The 18,853-nt window shown below is 44.7% G+C and overlaps 1 protein-coding gene across 6 annotated transcripts in view; it reads right to left on the reverse strand.

Moving 5' to 3' along the window:
- MTSS1 (MTSS I-BAR domain containing 1) overlaps positions 1–18,853 on the reverse strand; it is a 402,627-nt gene that overhangs the window by 73,992 nt on the left and 309,782 nt on the right. For all 6 annotated transcript variants that reach the window (XM_030219014.1, XM_030219006.1, XM_030218983.1 and 3 more), the window contains exons 5-6: positions 11,524–11,615; positions 4,254–4,328 (exon numbers count right to left, since the gene is read on the reverse strand). In XM_030219014.1, coding sequence (XP_030074874.1) covers positions 4,254–4,328; positions 11,524–11,615 — 167 coding nt within the window. The remainder of the gene's footprint in view (positions 1–4,253; positions 4,329–11,523; positions 11,616–18,853) is intronic.

Below are 18,853 nucleotides of genomic sequence, written 5' to 3' on the forward strand. Positions count from 1 at the left end.
AAGAGCCTGGAACAAACATGATTTGAAAAATAAAATGACCAGACAATAAAGGTAGAAAAAATAATTTTATTTTCTATTTTTTGATTAGAATATGTCAAATTTCGAATGTGTATCCTGCCAGAGCTGGTGTTAAACATGGCTGGGTCCCAGGGCAGAAATTTGAAAGGAGACCCCTACCAGATGTGAGACCTTGTGCCCGATGAAGGAAGAATCCCCACCGAGCTGTCGGCCAACCCCGAGTTCCCCAGGAGTTGAGCCCCCAGGTGCAGTAAGCCAACAGTAAGAACTGAGTCCAGAACAAAGTCCACGGGGCACAGTCAGGCAGTGGGCAAAGACGGACCAGGAGCAAACAGTGGTCAATACCAGGCAGCAGACAGTAGAAAATCCAGGATCAGGCAAAGGTCAATAACCAGGCAGCAAACAGTAGAAAAACCAGAAGCACTGCAACTACCCAGAGAACTGAATAGAAGCCGAAGCGTGGGAGGACTGGTGGCATGGCTTTAAATAGTGCAGGAATTAGGCCCAAACATGCACAGCTGTCTTCAAGATGGCTGCCCCAAACGGAGACGCCCTCAAGCCCAAACATGGACTTCCTTCCTGTGGCTGCCCAACACCAAGATGGCCGACCCCATCCTAAGACGCCCACCTCTGAGATGGCCGCCCTCTCCTGGATATGCCCAAATCCAAGATGGCCGCCATCTCCTCAGATGCCCATACCCTGCGGAAGCAGGGAACATGACACAAAGGCTTAGTTAGGGCTCTCTGGCCAGGGGGCAGTTGTCCTTTGTCCTAGTTGCACTTCCCTAACACTATCCCTGGCATGTGCTATCTTTACATTTTGCATGGTGTAAAAGGAAATGCATCTCTTTCTATTTCTTTGGTGTTGTACTACATGCAAGGTGTTGATTCTTGATATTTTGGTTTATCATTTTTGGTTAGCTATTATGTATTTGCCATTTGTATTCTGTATGTGTGACAGACTGCTCTGTTAGCATGAATTTTCTAGGTAGCATTCCGTAGTAATTTGGAGTGTTCAGTTTTCCTGATAGTGGAGGGGATATTTGTGAGGGAGAGAGGAAACAGGGGTTTTGTTGTTCTCTGTTCTTTATTATTTGTGATTTATAAAAGGACAGTTGTAAAGAATATTGTTTTGTTTTATACTTTAATAAAATTATTTAAATATAAAATCATAACTGCTCAAGGCTTGTGCAGATGGGATCAGACAGCAGTTGCGGGCATGCGAACGGCGTTCGCAGGGATGGGGACGGAGCACGCGTGGACCGGGACAAACTTTGTTCCCGTGTCATTCGTTACTTCCACTCCATAAGTGGGTATTTCCTCCTCCCCCTTGCCTAGTACACTGCAGCCAGGAATTAATACATGCAGTCGTTTAACTGCCTTTACGTGGTTGGCATGTGGTTGACAATGAATGGGCAACTCTATACATTGATTGCCCTGTTTCTTACACACTTCCTTGATTTGGGGAGAGCGAGCAACTCAAGTTCCCCAGGGGCCCAAACACAACCTAAGCTTTCAGGATAATCTTAATGAATCTGCACAGTATTGAAGCAGTGTGCATGCAAGCCTCTCATTTGCATTTTTGTTAGGGATATTCCGAAATTCTAATCAGCTTAGGGCCCCCAAAGACTGGCAGTGCCTACCCCCTTCTCTAAGTGTCTACTACTTGCTACTACTGAAGAAAAGATGGGATAGATGGATCTTTGGTCTGATCCGAGTATTAAGGGAAGTGCATCCTGAGCAGGGGACAATTCAATATAAAAGCATCCCAAGACACAGCAATACGACAGTTAAAGAACTGGCTCAACTCTACTTTCTGTGCAATAAGATCTATAGGAAGCACCTAATTAGCTATATAACAACTGTTTATCCCAGTGGTTCCTAAACCTGGTCATGGAGGCAACCCAGCCAGTCAGGTTTTCAGGATACCCACAATGAATATTCATGAGAAAGATTTGTAGGCACTGCCTCCATCGCATGCAAATCTCTCTCATGACTATCCATTGAGGGTATGCTGAAAACCTGATTGGCTGGGGTGCCTCCAGGATCAGGTTTGGGAACCACTGGTTTATCCCCTGCCTGTAGAGCATTTCATGGTGAGGCTGTCTGATCTCACCCATTGGTCCGGAGGTACAAAACTAACAGGTGGGCAAATTCTTCAAATAAAAATGTCTCTCTCAGAGCTTAGTGTTTCATTCAGCTATGTTTGTGAGTCAACATAAGCTTGGTTTCTAAAATAAAAGGAGTCTGAAAGAGAACAAAGCCCAGGAGGTGGCACATATTTTCTTTCCCTCCGGCTACCATCCCCCACATTCAACAACAAAGCAGAGGGCTGACAGTAACATGGCAATCTGTGCAAGTGGGAAGTGAGGAAGAAAATATACAGAAACAAAATACAAAAATCCCTTTCATAATGCTACAACACAGCATCAACTCTGGTCCAAAGGAATATGAAAGGAAGAAATGGATCATTAGATAGAGAAATTTCAGTAGTCCCAAGAATTTGAAGTGGCCTATTTTAGCAGGCTTTGTGCCCTCCAGCTGTTCATGGTCACTCCTGAATACATCACAGAGATCAAAGCTGTGCCCTGAATCCTTGCTTCCTGCAACAGGTGCCCTTCCAGGTACCATAAGAAGTAAGATCACAACAACAATGTGTAACAAACACATACACCTAACACTTGTCTACAATTACTAGAGACGTGTATTCATTTGAAATGACACAGGAAATGGCAGCATTATTATTTCCCATGCTACTTCAAAGCTAGATCATTAAAAAAAAATGGGGGATTTTTCTGCCCCCCTAAACCATCAATAGGGTGCACTATTACTTGAATAGTGCATCCTATTATTCAGTAGATCACACAACAGTGCACATTAATGACATTTCTCTGGGAACTAAGGCCAATGCAGGGCAGGCGTTTATGGTCTGGGTCTCACAATCGGCAAAAGACAGAAGATAAAATCTGTGTATTGCATATCACATCATCATATGCTACAAAAGCAAGGGTGCTGTGCATCTGATGGGGCAGCATCTTAATGCTGAAATTAGCAAGTTAAATACTGTTAGCAATACCTTAACATATATTGTTCCAAGACTGCACCATATTTAACTGCCTGTATGTGGCTGGCAAATTGCCAACCAGTGTGCGCAGCTCTGGCCAACTTATTAGGCTGACTGCACGGACTGTGCTGGTCTTTATCTGTATAACAAAAAAATCCCATAAAGATGGGAAACTGAAAAAAGCTAAACGTTTTGGCCTGCACATTTCTAGTAATTACTGCTCAGCACCTGCAAATAGCTTGAACAGAACTCAATACTAGAAAACAAATTTACATCTTTCATTACATCAAGGGAATTTCATGCAGTGAGGAGGAGGCAGGGTGGCAACCTTGCAGCACTGTTTAAACTAACAGTAAATTGTAAAGATATTTTGTACTCAGAGGGGATTTTGCATTTGTAACATTAAACATACAAATCACAGCTTCAGGCTAGGGTTACCATATTTGCCCTGAGAGAGAGAGAGAGAGAGAAAAAGAAAAAAAAAAAAAAAAAGGGACACAAAATATCACCCTGCCCTGCCCTCTGTCACACCCCCACATCACCTTGACCCTCCTCCCAAGAAAGGCAGACTCCCTCCCCCCCCCCCCCCCCCAATGTATACCCCCTTCGGTCTCCCCAATCTTTTTTCCAGCCTCCATTCACCCACCTGACTCCATACACATTCCCTCCCCTCCTGTACCTTACCGTAGTGCCCTAGTGGGGCAAGAAAGAAGCTCCTCTTTCTTGTCCGGCATGGCCACAGACCTGTCTTGCTCCCTGCACCGCTTGAAAATGGCTGCCAACAGTTCAAGCAGTGACCTTGCAGGAATTCTGTAGAAGTCTCACGAGGTGACCACCAACTCTCGGCAGCCATTTTGAAGCAGTGCTGGGAGCAAGACAGATCTGCAGCTGCACCAGGCAGTACAGAGGGGGTTCTTTCCTGCCCCGAAGAGGCCACCAGACCACCATGGCACGATAATAAGGTAAAGGAGGGGGGGAGGGGAGGAGAGGATAGGACACCATGAGGCCCACCTGCCCGTTAGTCCGCAAACCCAGACAGACAGGCTGGCAAAACCCGCCTGGATGCCCTGCAGTGTCCTCAAAAAGAGGATGTCCGGGTAAGACCGGACATATGGTAACCCTACTTCAGGCCCCTTTCACACACACAACCTAGGCAAACATCCCAAATTACCTTTTTTCGCTTTCTTCTGTAGTTTTAGGGTATCTGATGATTTCTTTTTTATCTCCTGTCTTGCCTTTTTGTATTCTACAAAACAAAAAGTGTCCATAAATATGATGCAACTGGCCTTCCTACCACACTTACCTCACAGCTGCAGTCTATGAACAGTTATAAGAAAACTATACATTTCTAGATTTAACATAACAGGATGATGGGATAGCTCAACATATGGGGAAATGTCAAAGGGGCTGTTTTACTAAGCTGTGTTAGATGCCAATGCACACTTAACTCAGCTTAAAATGGCGTACTGAGGGATGAGCTCAGGTGTCCTGAGGAAAGTGCTACTGTACAGCATGCAAAACATTTTTTCTAGGAATATCATCAGAAAACTTTTTTTCCACAGAGAGAGTGGTAGACGCCTGGAATGCCCTCGCAAGTAAGGTGGTAGAGTCAAAAACAGTGACTAAGTTCAAAAGGTTGTGGGATGAACACAGAGGAACTTTACAAAAACAGGTGGTATAAAACAAAATTAAAAAGTTTAGGCTGGAAAGGGTTTCAATGGCAACTTCGGTAGCTGGAACCAAGGACAGTGCTAGGCACACTTTTACAGTCTGGGTCCCGCAAATGACAAGATGTATTCAGATAGGCTGGAGTGGGCTTTGACAGCAATTCCAGTAGGTGGAACATAAGGACAGAGTTGGGCAGACTTCTATAGTCTATGTCCCAGAAACACCAAAGAAAGACTCGTGATAAAGTATATATCACATTCATTGTTTTGATTTAATCATGAATTGATAATGAGTGTGACTGTTGGGCAGACTGGATGGACTGTTCAGGTCTTCATATGCCGTCACTTACTATGTTACTATATATTTTTGGGAAGGTACGTGTGTGTGTGTGTGGGGGGGGGGGGGGTGCAAGGGGTGTTCCCGCATTGATCAGTTAGCACAGCTACAGCAACGCGCACTAACTGGTTAGTGCAGGATTACTGCTTGAGCCCTTACTGCCTACAAAATGGGTAACAGTAAGTGCTTACGTGGTAATTTTTTAATGGCCACATGCTAATGGTAACGTTAGTACATGTGCCATATATCTCCAAACACATATATGGCACATTTTTGAATGACCCCCCCACTATTGGGGGGGGTCATTCAAAAATGAGGGGGGTGGATATGTGGAATGCTCTCCCGCGGGAGGTGGTGGAGATAAAAACGGTAATGGAATTCAAACATGCGTGGGTTAAACACAAAGGAATCGTGTTTAGAAGGAATGGTTCCGTGGAATCTTAGCGGAGATTGGGTGGCGACGCCGGTAATTGGGAAACAAAACGGGAGCTGGGCAGACTTCTACGGTCTAAGCCCTGATCGTGACTGGATAGGGATGGGCTGGAGTGTCAATTTTAAGGGGCTTCGAAGTTAGCTTCAGAACTTAGTACAAGAACAGTACTGGGCAGACTTCAACGGTCTGTGCCCTGAGAAAGGCAAGGACAAATCAAACTCGGGTATATATATATATAAAGTATCACATACCATGTAAAATGAGTTTATCTTGTTGGACAGACTGGATGGACCGTACAGGTCTTTTTCTGCCATCATTTACTATGTTACTATGTTATTGAAATTATTTAAGTTGGACTGTGTATTGAATTAATAGTAGTACATGGCCATTAATAAAAAAAAAAAAAAGAAAAAAGAAAAAAGGAAAATCATCCATTTTATGGCTGTGGCACAGAAGACCCTAGCGCTCAGGAAAAGCCTACTTAAAGGTGTGCTAAGGCCACTTGTTAAAGTCTAGCAAAAGAGCCCCCAAGATTCTACTGTCTGGCCTCAACAGAAAGAAAGAAAGAAAGAAAGAAAGAAAGAAAGAAAGAAAGAAAGAAAGAAAGAAAGAAAGAAAGAAAGAAACACAGCATAGCAATAAAGGACAAACAAAGCATGCTGTTTGCATCATTCTGTCTTTAGCAAGAGGGCAAAACACTGTTTTCATTGTGAAAAGTCCAAAAAGGTGACTATATGTATAAAAGCAACCTAGGCATCCAGAATGTAAGATGTGTTTGTTGCTACTGATCAGCTTAATTAACTAACATCACTAGGCAGAGAATATCACCTTACCTTCTGTACATTCCCCCTCCCACCCCGCTCTATCAAAGATTGTCGTTCCGCACTCCTAAAATATTGTATGACATCAAGTCTAACAATTTGCCTCTCCTCATTTTAGAGCAGACAGTACCCACTGCAGGGCAGGACAGAAAATTTCTAATAAACTTGAAACAGTTAAATAGTAATTAAAGTGGCTTCAAAGTCTAATCAATTTTCAGGCTAGACTTGCATCTGGCCAGAGGGGACATTTGTTCAAGAGGATATTTCCAGGGATCCAGTGCAGCAAACTGGAAAAGTGAGGTATCAAGATTTGGCAATGAGGGAGAAAGGCACATTTCTTGCCTGAGAAATGAATTTAAAGAAGAGAGGAGCAAAAGAATAAAAAGCACCCACTCCCCTTTGTTACTTTTAAAAGGTATCTAGCTGAATTTTTGAAATACCAGAACAATCTTACCCCCCCCCCCACCCCCGTATGGTGAGAAATCTTCTGAACAACCAATAGCAGAGGAGTCCAAGGTATCCTTTGACAATTTGAACTTAACACATACAAAAGATGATGAAACTATTGGAATGCAGACAGCTACTTTGATTGCAGACTTTATTTTTCGTCATAGACAAAGTATTTTTGAATCATAAGGTTAGAGTGTTTCCTGATATTTCTAACACAAACAACAAACACAAACAACAGCTGTGTCAATCTTTCCTAAAGCTGTTTCACGTGTTTTGCAGTTAGGGGGTATATTTTGGCTTAATTTCCCTTTTAAGTGTGTGATAAAGTTCAGTCAATTAAATATGTTTTCTTTGAATCATTTCATTTAGTGACTTTCTTGGACTCTAAGCTGGTTTCTGTTCCCCCTCTACTGGTGCAAGCACCAATAACGTCTACTCCGTACAAGTATTCAGCTTGGTACTGTCTTCCTGCCTTTTTTTTCCCTTTGGTTTACTTCCTTGAATTGTGCCTTGAGATAGGATTATCACTTTAGTGATTTCCTCATTCCTACTGTGTTAAATGTGGAGAGGATTATGATTCTTATTCCTATTTAAAAATGTTAAATTGCTTGAATAATAACAAAAAAAACAATAGCAGTAATGAGGTGCTGATGAATGAAGGCAAATTTAAGAAATGTGAACTTTATGTGAAAGTGCATGGGGAGTCAATTCAGGGATTTGAGAAGAGGTGTAACATTATCATCATAACACCATAATCTGTAAATATAAGTTACCTTGCTGCATTTTAAAAAGATTAATTCCATTGATTTCTCTTCCAGTCTTGTTCCCTAGTTCCTGATTTTTTTGTTCGCTTACTTTTAGAGGGCACTTTTATAAAGGTAGGCTAAGCACCAAAAAAGGTGACCAAGTTAAGCTGTGTGTGTCAGCTAATATTTAAGAAAGGCCTCAGCCAGCACTGAACCTTTAATAAAACACATAGAGCACTGGCTAAAAAAAACACAATGTGTGGTGCTACTCGCACATGGTCATTTTATACACTGCCCAGACAAACGATTAGCAATTGAACATAGGCTCAAATACGTCTATACACATGTGTATATGGAGGCAGTGATGCATGTATGATGTGAATTTTATAAATGCGCATTCACACTAGCACGGAAGAAAGGAGCCTTCATCAGAACAGCAAACTTTGGAGAGGAGAGGTGAACAAAACCTCTACTGTCAAATGCTCCTCCAAGCTCAGGTCTCAAAAGGAAAGTTAGTCACAGGTTATGAATAATCTTCACAGGTGTAAATTGCTGGGTGGTTAAAGTGCTGAGATGTGTGTATCGCAGTTATAAAATGTGACCTGCTGAACGAAAAGGTACTAAAAGCGGGGTATGTGACTTACTTATACCACAAGACAACTGTATAATCCTGTCAAATTTCAGCCTGAACTAATTATGCCTTTAAAAAAATGAGAAATGTTTATCAATAAAATGTAACTAACCGCCGAAATCACATACCCTGCTTTAGGTACCTTTTAAGCACTTAGGCAGTAGAACATGGAAAACATCAAAGTTGTGAAAAAAATTGCATAATCCCATTCTACTGTCCCTATAGTACAGAAAACGTATTATCCCTTCAAACTTTTACAGCCTCTCTCTTATTTGCAAGCCCACTTTGCAGTTCACTCAACGAAAATACAGATTATACATACATTTGAACAAATGTACAGAACACTCCATCTTTCCCGGTGCAGAAACCCCTGTATGGTGCTGTATACACATCAGTACCAGCTTTTGGGTATTTGAAACCCAGCACCTAAAGTTTATAAAATGACCTCTCTATTCCATTAGCAAATATTTTTTGCTAGAAAATTTGTCTGTAGTACCTGAAGATTGGAGGGTGGCCAATGTAACACTGATTTTTAAAAACGAGTTCCAGGGATGATCAGGAAAATTATAGACCAGTAAGCCCGAATTCAGTGCCGGGCAAAATAGTGAAAACTATCACAAACAATAAAATTACAGAACACATAGATAAACATGGTTTAATGGGACAGAGTCAGCATGGTTTCAGCCAAGGGAAGTCTTGCCTCACTAATTTGTTTCAGTTCTTTGAAAGCATGAATAAACATGTGGATAAAGGTCAGCCAGTTGATGCAGGGTATCTGGATTTTCAGGCAGCTTTTGACAAAGTTCCTCATGAGAGACTCCTGAGAAAATTTTAAAAAAAGTCATGGGATAGGAGGCAATATCCTTCTGTGGAATAGGAATTGGTTATTGGACAGAAAAAAGAGGGTAGGGTTAAATGGCCATTTTTCTCAATGGAGATGGGTGAATGGTGGAGAACCACAGGGATCTGTATTGGGACCGGTGCTATTTAACATATTTATAAATCTGGAAATCGGAACCATGAGTGAGGTGATTAAATTTGCAGATGACACAAAACTGTTCAAATTTGTTAAAACACATGTGGACTGAAAAATTGCAAGATGACTACAGGAAACTGGAAGACTGGGCATCCAAATGGAAGATGAAATTTTATGTGGACAAATGCAAAGTGATGCACATTAGGAAAAACAATCCAAATCATAGTTACCTGATGCTAGAGTCTACCCCTTGGGAGTCAGCACTCAAGAAAAAGATTTAGGTGTCACTGTAGACAATACACTGAAATCTTCTGCCCTGTGTGTGGCAGGGGGCAATAAAGCAAACAGGATGCTAAGAATTATTAGGAAAGAGATGGTAAATAAGACCAAGAATCCTATAATGCCTCTGTATCACTCCATGATGCAACCTCACCTTGAGTATTGAGTTCAGTTCTGGTCGCTGTATTTCAAAAGATATAGTGGAATTAGAAAAAGGTTCAGTGACCGAAATGATAAAGGGGATAACTCCTCTGAAGTGAGGAATGGCTAAAGAGGTTAGGGCTCTTCAGCTCTGAAAAGAGATGGCTGAGGGGAGATATGATTGAGGTCTACAAAATCCTGAGTGGCATAGAACAAGTAGAAGTGAACTGATTTTTTACTCTTTCAAAAAGTCAAAGACCAGGGGACACTCAAGGAAGTTATATGGAAAGACTTTTAAAACAAATAGGAGGAAATATTTTTTTTTCACTTAATGAATAGTTAAGCTCTGGAACTCCTTGCTGGAGGATGTGGTAACTGAGTTTAGCGAATATGGGTTTAAAAAAAGGTTTGGACAAGTTCCTGGAGGAAAAGTCCATAGTCTTGTTATTGGGAGGGACATGGCAGAAGCCATTGCTTGTCCTGGGATTGGTAGCATAGAATGTTGGTATTATTTGGGTTTCTGCCAGTAATTATGACCTGGATTAAACACGGTTGGAAACAAGATACTGGGCTAGATGGACCACTGGTCTAACCCAGTATGGCTATAGTCTTATGTATCTCTGTCATATTTACTAGATGAAGTCCCTTTTATACGCACTCAATTAATGTGGAATTAATTTATTTCTCTAGCTAGAATCGAACAATTGGCCATCATCATTAGACATGGGGCAATACTCTGGTGAACAAAAATCTATTGCTCCTACTCTCAAAAAGATCTTTCACCCACATCTTGGCTATTTAATTCATCTGATTTTAAGATCATACCTGATGAAATAGTTATTCCCTCAGCCAATTTTCACAATTAGCGCTAAACCAGAGAAGCCCATACCAAACATCCACATCATATGAGATCAGATTGGATCAGCTGAGAGTAGGTTGGGAGATTAGAGCAGACTGCATTAGATTTTGAGGTAAAAGACTACCCTGATTCATCACTTACGATAGTGCAGGGTGAGGAAGGCTTGCCAAGCCACACATCATCTGAATGAACCCAAATATTTAAATGAAATGAATTCCCCAGACTAATCTATTTGTGCTTGCAGAGACTAAAGTTGACTCTCGGACTTGATTACCTGTTACCCAGTGGTTCCCAAAGTCAGTAAGGTTTTCAGGATATCCACAATGAGATAGATTTTCATGCAGTGAAGGCAGTGCATGCATATTTCTTTCAAGACTATTCATTGTGGTTATTCTGAAAACCTGGCAGGCTGGGGAGCCCCCCGGACAGGTTTTGGAGCCACTGCTATAACCTCAACTTTCCAAGACTTAAATCAAAGCAATTAGAAAGCCTGTACTAGGTCTTGTCCACCTAGCTGTTTCAAGGGTGTTATGAAACCCATTCACTGAAGGATCCGAGATGTGAATTCTATTTGCTCTGGAGCATTCATGGGACACAACTTTTGATTGCACTGTTGTCTTCCACAGCACAGCATTCTAGTTTCAGTATGGGTCCTGGAGAAAACTGGATATTTTATGTACAGTGTTTTCTTTTATCAGATAAACATAATAAGCCAAAGAGGTTGTATGTTTAAAATCAGAGGTCCTCTCCTCAAATATGGCAAAAGACACTTATTAAGTCTCAAAACTAAGGTACACCTTTTAGATCAATAACCAACACAGAGAATCACACTGTTTGATCTGCGATATTTAATGCACATGAATGCTATGTGTACATCTGTAAATGCCCTGTAGGTCCTTATACCTAATTTAATAAGAAATGTCTTTTTTTTTTCCATCAAAAGAGTCATTCAGTAAAACTGAAAATGCAGCTTCAAATACATTTTCAACTTTGCATTCAGCTGGAAAAAGCAATGAAGCAAGAAAAATAGAGGCTGTTAGTTCCAATAAAATGATATAACATGCCAAATAACATCCTCTAACATGCCTGTCCTGAAACTACCTTTTGCGTGGTCTTTATCCAGCTGGTTGGCCACTTTCTTCCATTCTTCCATCTGTTCTTGAAGTGGGTTTATCAGGCAGTCTATTAACGCACTAATTGTTTTATAAAAATACAAAAAGAAAGAATCAAACCCCACAGATCGCCAATTATTATTTCCACAAATTATATTAAGCTTTGAGATCACCATCAGTGGCTGGTTTCATTCTGCCTACATTTTCTCCCGTGCTATCCAGCATAAAGCCAACACAGGTAATGTGACACTGTAAGTTTACATTTCCACTTGCAAGAAGAGACAGTCACCCCCTCACCTTATGCAAGGCCTCAATCGCTCTAGCAGCAGCAGGTGCCCCAGTATCAAGGAAAACCGGAAACACTCCACTGGGGCCCCAGCACTAATGTCTCATCACGCACTCAACAGCACTGCAAAAGCCTTGTGATCCAGTGATGACAATGCCATATTTTCACTTCACTTTACACTTTTCTAATTTTGGCTTTACAGATTTTTTTTAAAGTTCCTTTTTGTTTCTAAATCTTGGCTATCAAGGTTAAGATAGAGCACTTAACACCATCCAGACACTAAGCTCTAGTCCTTAAGAAAGGGAAAGGAATTTACAAGCAGATGATCAGAAGTCCCACGCTGTTCCAAACAGCGCTCTAAAATAGCGCTGGTACAGCGCGGAGCTTTACCGCACCGATGATCAAAGATAATTGCATGCAAATTTAAGCATGCAATTATCTCTGATCATGGGGTACAAGTGCGGAAGAATTGTGCCTGAGCATGCGCTCAGCACAATCCTCCTGCACTTGTTTGACAGGTCTGGGTTGTTAAAAACCCAAACCTGTCAAACATAGGGGCTGGAGGTCCATGGGACCACCAGGCCCCAACTTCCCCATGCCCCGAGCAATGGGGGCTGAAGGTCCGGCAGACCTCCAGTCCCCCCGACGATCCCCCCTTCAGGGAGGGCTGGAGATCCGGTGGGTATCCAGCCCCCCCTAGTCCCCCAAGCAAGGGGTCCCTGGTGGTCCAGTGCCCCCTACCTTGTGTGTTGGAGGAGGGAGGGTAGCCTGCCTCCCTCCTCTTCCTGCAACGCCACAAAATGGCGGCGCCCAGCCCTGCCCAGTGTATCCTCCAGCCCTGTCGCTGGCAGGTTTGCTGTTGGGGGGAATGGGGGCCTGCCAGCATGTAAATGCATGCTGGACAGGGCTCACCATTCCTCCCCAATGATCTGCAAACCCTAACACCAGCTCGGAGCTGGTGTACGGTTTGCCGCAGCCAGCAACCCAATCTTTGGCACACTAGCCGCTGATCATTGGGGATATGTTTAGCCCTGTTTAGCATGTATTTGCATGCTAGTTGCGTTCAGAGCCCTCGAGCGTGTTGTTTCACGCGCTCGAGGGCTCTGATCATGGGGGCGTTAGCAAACACCGGTGCTAGTATGGCGCTAACAGCCTCTAGCGCTGGCGTTTGCTTCTGATCATCCCCCTGTTAGAGCTGAATGGGCGAGAGGATAGGTTGAGAACTGAGGGCCAGATGCACAAAGCTTACTATACTATTAACGTTTGCTTTAGACTGGTTCTAGCCAGTCTAAAGCAAGCAATCAGCTAGCTAATAATGCAGAAATGGGTTTTCCGTGGCTCTAACAAATGCTGTTACCAGCCACAGAGAACCTCATACAAATGTATTACAATGAGCTCATTAGCAGTCTAATATGTATACTGGTGGGATGCACAGCTCCAGCACAGCATAATTTAATGAGAAAATTTTACAGCTGCTCTGGAGCTATCAGAGAGGAGGGAATCACAAGCATGCAGGTTGCAAAAGGTTGCCTGCTTGTGCTTCCTACCTCTCATCTCCCAGCGCCCCCGCACCCCAGCCAAGCCCCATTGTGAGCCCCACACAATTTTTTTTTACATTTCCCTAGTGATCCTAATTGACCCCAACACCCCACCCCCACCCCATCGGAAAAATCTTTTTTTTTTTAAACATTTCTTTGGTGGTCCAGTGGACCGTGACCCCCCCCCCCCCCCCACGCGTGCACACACTAACTCCGACCCTACCCACACCACTCTGTGTATCTTTAGAAGGTGGAGGCAGGAGCAACAGCTCCTTTCTCCTGCCTTGGACCCCCCCCCCCCCCCCCCGGAAATGCATCTGACAGCTTGGACTCGCAAACAACAGAGCGATGTACAAAGGGGGATCCATGCAGCTCATTTACATGCAACCCCCTTTGCGCATTGTTGGCTGTTAGAGAGTCGCTAAATTTTACCGAGGCAGCCAAATTTTACTGCTGCCTTTGTGCATCGGGCCCTGAGCAATCTGTTAACCATGCACTCTGAGAATCCAGGGCCGTGCTAACCCACTCAGCAGGGTAAGCATGGCAGGGGGGCGCTTGCCTTTCAGGGGCGCCGCTGCCGGCCGAGTCAATTAAAAAATATAAATTTAAACCTCACCTCTCTCGCGTAGTCGCATTGGCGCCTATATGCGCATGCGCCGCTGCTGGCTCTGGTTGCTGCCTTCCCGTGCGCAGCGCAGTTCAACTCTGGAGGACTTTGGGGGGGGGCATAGGCGCCCCGTATAAGAGGCTTGGGAAGGCTAGCCCGCCACTGCCCCGCCCCCCTCCGTACCTTTAAATAATATATTTTTGCTGAAGTCGCGGGCAGCACCGGTATTGAAGGCATCAGCAGGCTCATCGCGCTTCCAGCAGCCTTCCCTCGCAAGTCGGATAATGGCTCCGCCCTCTTCTGACGTATTTCCTGTTTCTATGAGGGCGGAGCCATCATCCGACTTGCGAGGGAAGGCTGCTGGAAGCGCGATGAGCCTGCTGATGTCTTCAATGCCGGTGCTGCCCGTGACTCCAGCAAAAATATAATATTTAAAGGTACGGCGGCGGCGGCAGAAAGGAAATGAGGGCAGACGGGAGAGGAGAGGAGGGTTGCTGCACATGGTGGAAGAAGAGGAGAGGGCAGGGGAAAGGAGGGTTGCTGGACATGGGTAGATGGAGGGAAGGGGAGAGGAGGGTTGCAGCACATGGTGGATGAAGGGGAAAGGAGAGGGCAGGGGAGAGGAGGGTTGCTGGACATGGGTGGATGGAGGGAAGGGGAGAGGAGGGTTGCTGCACATGGTGGAAGAAGGGGAGAGGAGAGGGCAGGGGAAAGGAGGGTTGCTGGACATGGGTAGATGGAGGGAAGGGGAGAGGAGGGTTGCAGCACATGGTGGATGAAGGGGAAAGGAGAGGGCAGGGGAGAGGAGGGTTGCTGGACATGGGTGGATGGAGGGAAGGGGAGAGGAGGGTTGCTGCACATGGTGGATGAAGGGGAAAGGAGAGGGCAGGGGAGAGGAGGGTTGCTGGACATGGGTGGATGGAGGGAAGGGGAGAGGAGGGTTGCAGCACATGGTGGATGAAGGGGAAAGGAGGAGGGCAGGGGAGAGGAGGGTTGCTGGACATGGGTGGATGGAGGGAAGGGGAGAGGAGGGTTGCTGCACATGGTGGATGAAGGGGAAAGGAGAGGGCAGGGGGAGAGGAGGGTTGCTGGACATGGGTAGATGGAGGGAAGGGGAGAGGAGGGTTGCAGCACATGGTGGATGAAGGGGAAAGGAGAGGGCAGGGGAGAGGAGGGTTGCTGGACATGGGTGGATGGAGGGAAGGGGAGAGGAGGGTTGCTGCACATGGTGGATGAAGGGGAAAGGAGAGGGCAGGGGAGAGGAGGGTTGCTGGACATGGGTGGATGGAGGGAAGGGGAGAGGAGGGTTGCTGCACATGGTGGATGAAGGGGAAAGGAGAGGGCAGGGGAGAGGAGGGTTGCTGGACATGGGTGGATGGAGGGAAGGGGAGAGGAGGGTTGCTGCACATGGTGGATGAAGGGGAAAGGAGAGGGCAGGGGAGAGGAGGGTTGCTGGACATGGGTAGATGGAGGGAAGGGGAGAGGAGGGTTGCTGCACATGGTGGAAGAAGGGGAGAGGAGAGGACAGGGGAGAGGAGGGTTGCTGCACATGGGAGAGGAGGGTTGCTGCACATGGTGGATGAAGAGGAGAGGGCAGGGGAGAGGAGGGTTGCTGGACATAGGTGGATGGAGGGGAGAGGAGGGTTGCTGCACATGGTGGATGAAGGGGAGAGGAGAGGGCAGGGGAGAAGAGAGTTGCTGGACATGGGTGGATGGAGGGGAGGGTGGAGTGAGGAAGGAGATGAGATGATGGAAAAGGAAGAGAGTAGAAAAACTGCACATGGATGAAGAAAATAGGCAAAAGCTGGATCCACTGGACAGTCAAGTTTGCGGAGGACCCAGCTTTTACTTACGGATGTAGGACAAGAAATGAAGAAGAAAGGCGGAAAGTAAACAAATAAATGGAAAGGAAGCCCTGGAAACGGAGTTAAGAGGACATATAGCAGCAGAATCGGATACTGGGCCAGCACAATCAGAAAAACAAAGTCACCAGACAACAAAGGTAGAAAAGATCATTTTATTTTCATTATAGTGTTTGGAATATGTCTACTTTGAGAATTAGGTGTTCAACATTAAAAGTTCATTTACTTATTTATGACATTTTATCCCACATTAAACATGAATTAAGATGTTTTGTGGCTCTACATGAGAATTGTGATATTATGATCCCTTGTTTCAATATTGTTGACGGTCTGCATTTTCTGTATGGGTGGTATATTGGTGTATTAGTTTCTGCCCAGTGTAATATTTATGGTACAGTAAGGTTCAGAGTGTGTTTTTGCACAAAGTTGTGCATAGTGTTTTGCAGTTGAGCGATTGTGGTTAGTATATGCTTTGAGCAACCACTTTATTCTTTGACATATGATACATAACTAATATCTAAATTTAATAAAAGGTATTAATTGTGACATTTATTTATTTTTTTCTGTGTGTGATCAGACAATTATGGATTTAAGCTCCACCCCGGCCCCACCCCTAACCCCGCCCCTTTAGCCTCCCCAAAGAGTTGGGCCACCGACCGCCTATGGGGGGGGGGGGGGGGGGTGTTGCCGAGCCGAGTGCCAATGCCACGTTAGTGCTGCCCTACAGGAGAGAGGATAGGCGAGCCGGCACTGCGCTGCTTGGATCCGCTGCTGTTCTGTGGCAGTGGCGTGAACTGGACATCATTGGTAAGGTTTTGCCTGCCCTTGTTGTTGTACTTTTCATTATAATGGCTGCTGGCTGGCGTGGCGTGGCGTGGTGGGCCTACTTTAAGTACATTTGAGGCTGCAGGTTGGGTGGGGGAACTGGAACCACCAGGCCAGCTGGGGAAGAAGAAAAGAAAGACAAGGCAGGCAAGGAAATTTCTGTTGGGGGGGGGGGGGAGAACAAGCTAGAATCAGGGAGGAATGAAGGAGGGGAGAGTAAGGGCAGGAAAGGAAAATAAGAACTGATGGAACAGAAAGGCAAAGAGGAAGATTGGAAAAACAAGGAGGAAATTTCTGTGTGGGGGGGGGGGGGGGGGGAGGAGGGGAGACCAAGGCAGGAGGAAAGGAACAAGGAAGATAAGCTGATGAGTAATAAAATGGATTGTAAATGATAAGCAGTAGTCATCTGCTATAGAGAGATTCTATTCGACATGAGGTTTGAAGTGGTAGTACTTAAATATAGGTAGCAAGGAGGGTAATCAATCATGTGATAGGCTTTCGGTTCTGTATAGTACTACTACTATTTAACATTTCTAAAGCGCTACTATGGTTATGCAGCGCTGTACAAGTTAACAAAGAAGGACAGTCCCTGCTCAAAGGAGCTTACAATCTTAAGGGACAAGAATGCAGTCAATCAAATTGGGGCAATCTGGGTTTCCTGGTTAGTCCAATGGTTAGGTGCCGAAAGCGACATTGAAGAGGTGGGCTTTTAGCAAGGATTTGAAGATGGGGAGGGATAGATCCTGTGTAGTGTTATTATTTAGTGTTTAAGATGGATGATTACGGTATGCCTTCTTGAAAAGATCTGCACTCCATCTTTCAGCTCCTATTTCCTTTGCATCTTGTGCCAAACTGGTGGGGGGGGGCGCCAACTGATAGTCTGCAGGGGGGCACCAGAGACCCTTGGCACGGCCCTGTGAGAATCGAAGAGTATAGAGTATCGTGTGTACCAGCAATTTACACTTGGGCTTCCCCTACTACTGCTGGATCTATGATTCTTTGCTCAGGGATTCTCTATTGGGGGAGACTGGGTAGGTGGGGGTGTCCCCCTTAGATAGGGTTTCAAGTATTATACAGTTGATGCCAGCTATTTACTGTGAATTTTTTGAAATACTACCTCGCTCCACAGAAAACGGAACCTTCAGTTTCAAAATGTAGAACACAGGTATGCAAAAAATGGTGACTGATAATTCTCAACCTAGCATAAAATAGCTTTATGTACATACAATGGCCTACTTAGGGCAATTTGAAATCTTGCCCTCTCACCATTGCCTCTTCCATAAGTAATCTGCTACAGCAGTTTCTTTGCTAAATTCTCTGGGGCCGATGCAGTAAAGTGCATTAGGCTTTGTGTGCAGGTTAGCTCGGCTTTCGAATTCTGTGTGTTCCATGTCTGGGAAAAGAGATTTGTACAGCAGCTAACTGCACAAAGCTCCGGCAGACACCAGTGTACAACACATTTAAAAAAATGAACCTATTAGTTATTCTGCGTAGTTGCTGAGAAGTGCGCAGAAGACAAGGCGACAGAGTAATGCCAGGGGTTTAACACAGGTCTGAGGAGTGAAAGCTTAACTCGTTCTTCTGCAGTAGCATTAGGAGGCATTCATGCCCGTTTCTTCCCTTTACTGCTGTGAACATAAGCATCTGCAACTTCTTTCTGCCTTCCATGAAAGGTGAAAGAGCTGAGGGGAGGTGTGCTGAATAAACAGCAAAGTGCAGGACTGTTGACAAATGAGTACTGGCAATTATTGGACTGCATGCACATACATCCGTGCATACGACATGCATAAATATTGGTATTTTATTCACAGCATAGCATTCCACCATATGCGCGGATATATTAACATGCAGACTGATGAGAGGCAATACAATTTTTCTACCGGTATGTGCAAGACAGCTTCTGTCCAATGTGCTCTCCCATGTTAGTGCATATTTATGCTGCACTTGCATTAAAAAGCAGTACCCTGAGCTGTTACGTGCATGGTTCTAGTGCAAAGTAACTGCGCAACATCTCTACCTCCTTCCTCTACCACCTCAACCCTTTTGGCACCTCATTTATATCTAGTGCATTTTTTTCTAGCAAAAAAGGTGCAGGTACTCAAATGCTAGGCCACCCTTCAGGGGTGGGGTGATCACTGAGGGACCCACCCCACAATAGCCAGGCCCCCTGCAACCAGTCACAGAATCTATGACAAGGCAGA

Source organism: Microcaecilia unicolor, chromosome 1, assembly GCF_901765095.1.
Source record: "Microcaecilia unicolor chromosome 1, aMicUni1.1, whole genome shotgun sequence".
NCBI lineage: Eukaryota > Metazoa > Chordata > Amphibia > Gymnophiona > Siphonopidae > Microcaecilia > Microcaecilia unicolor.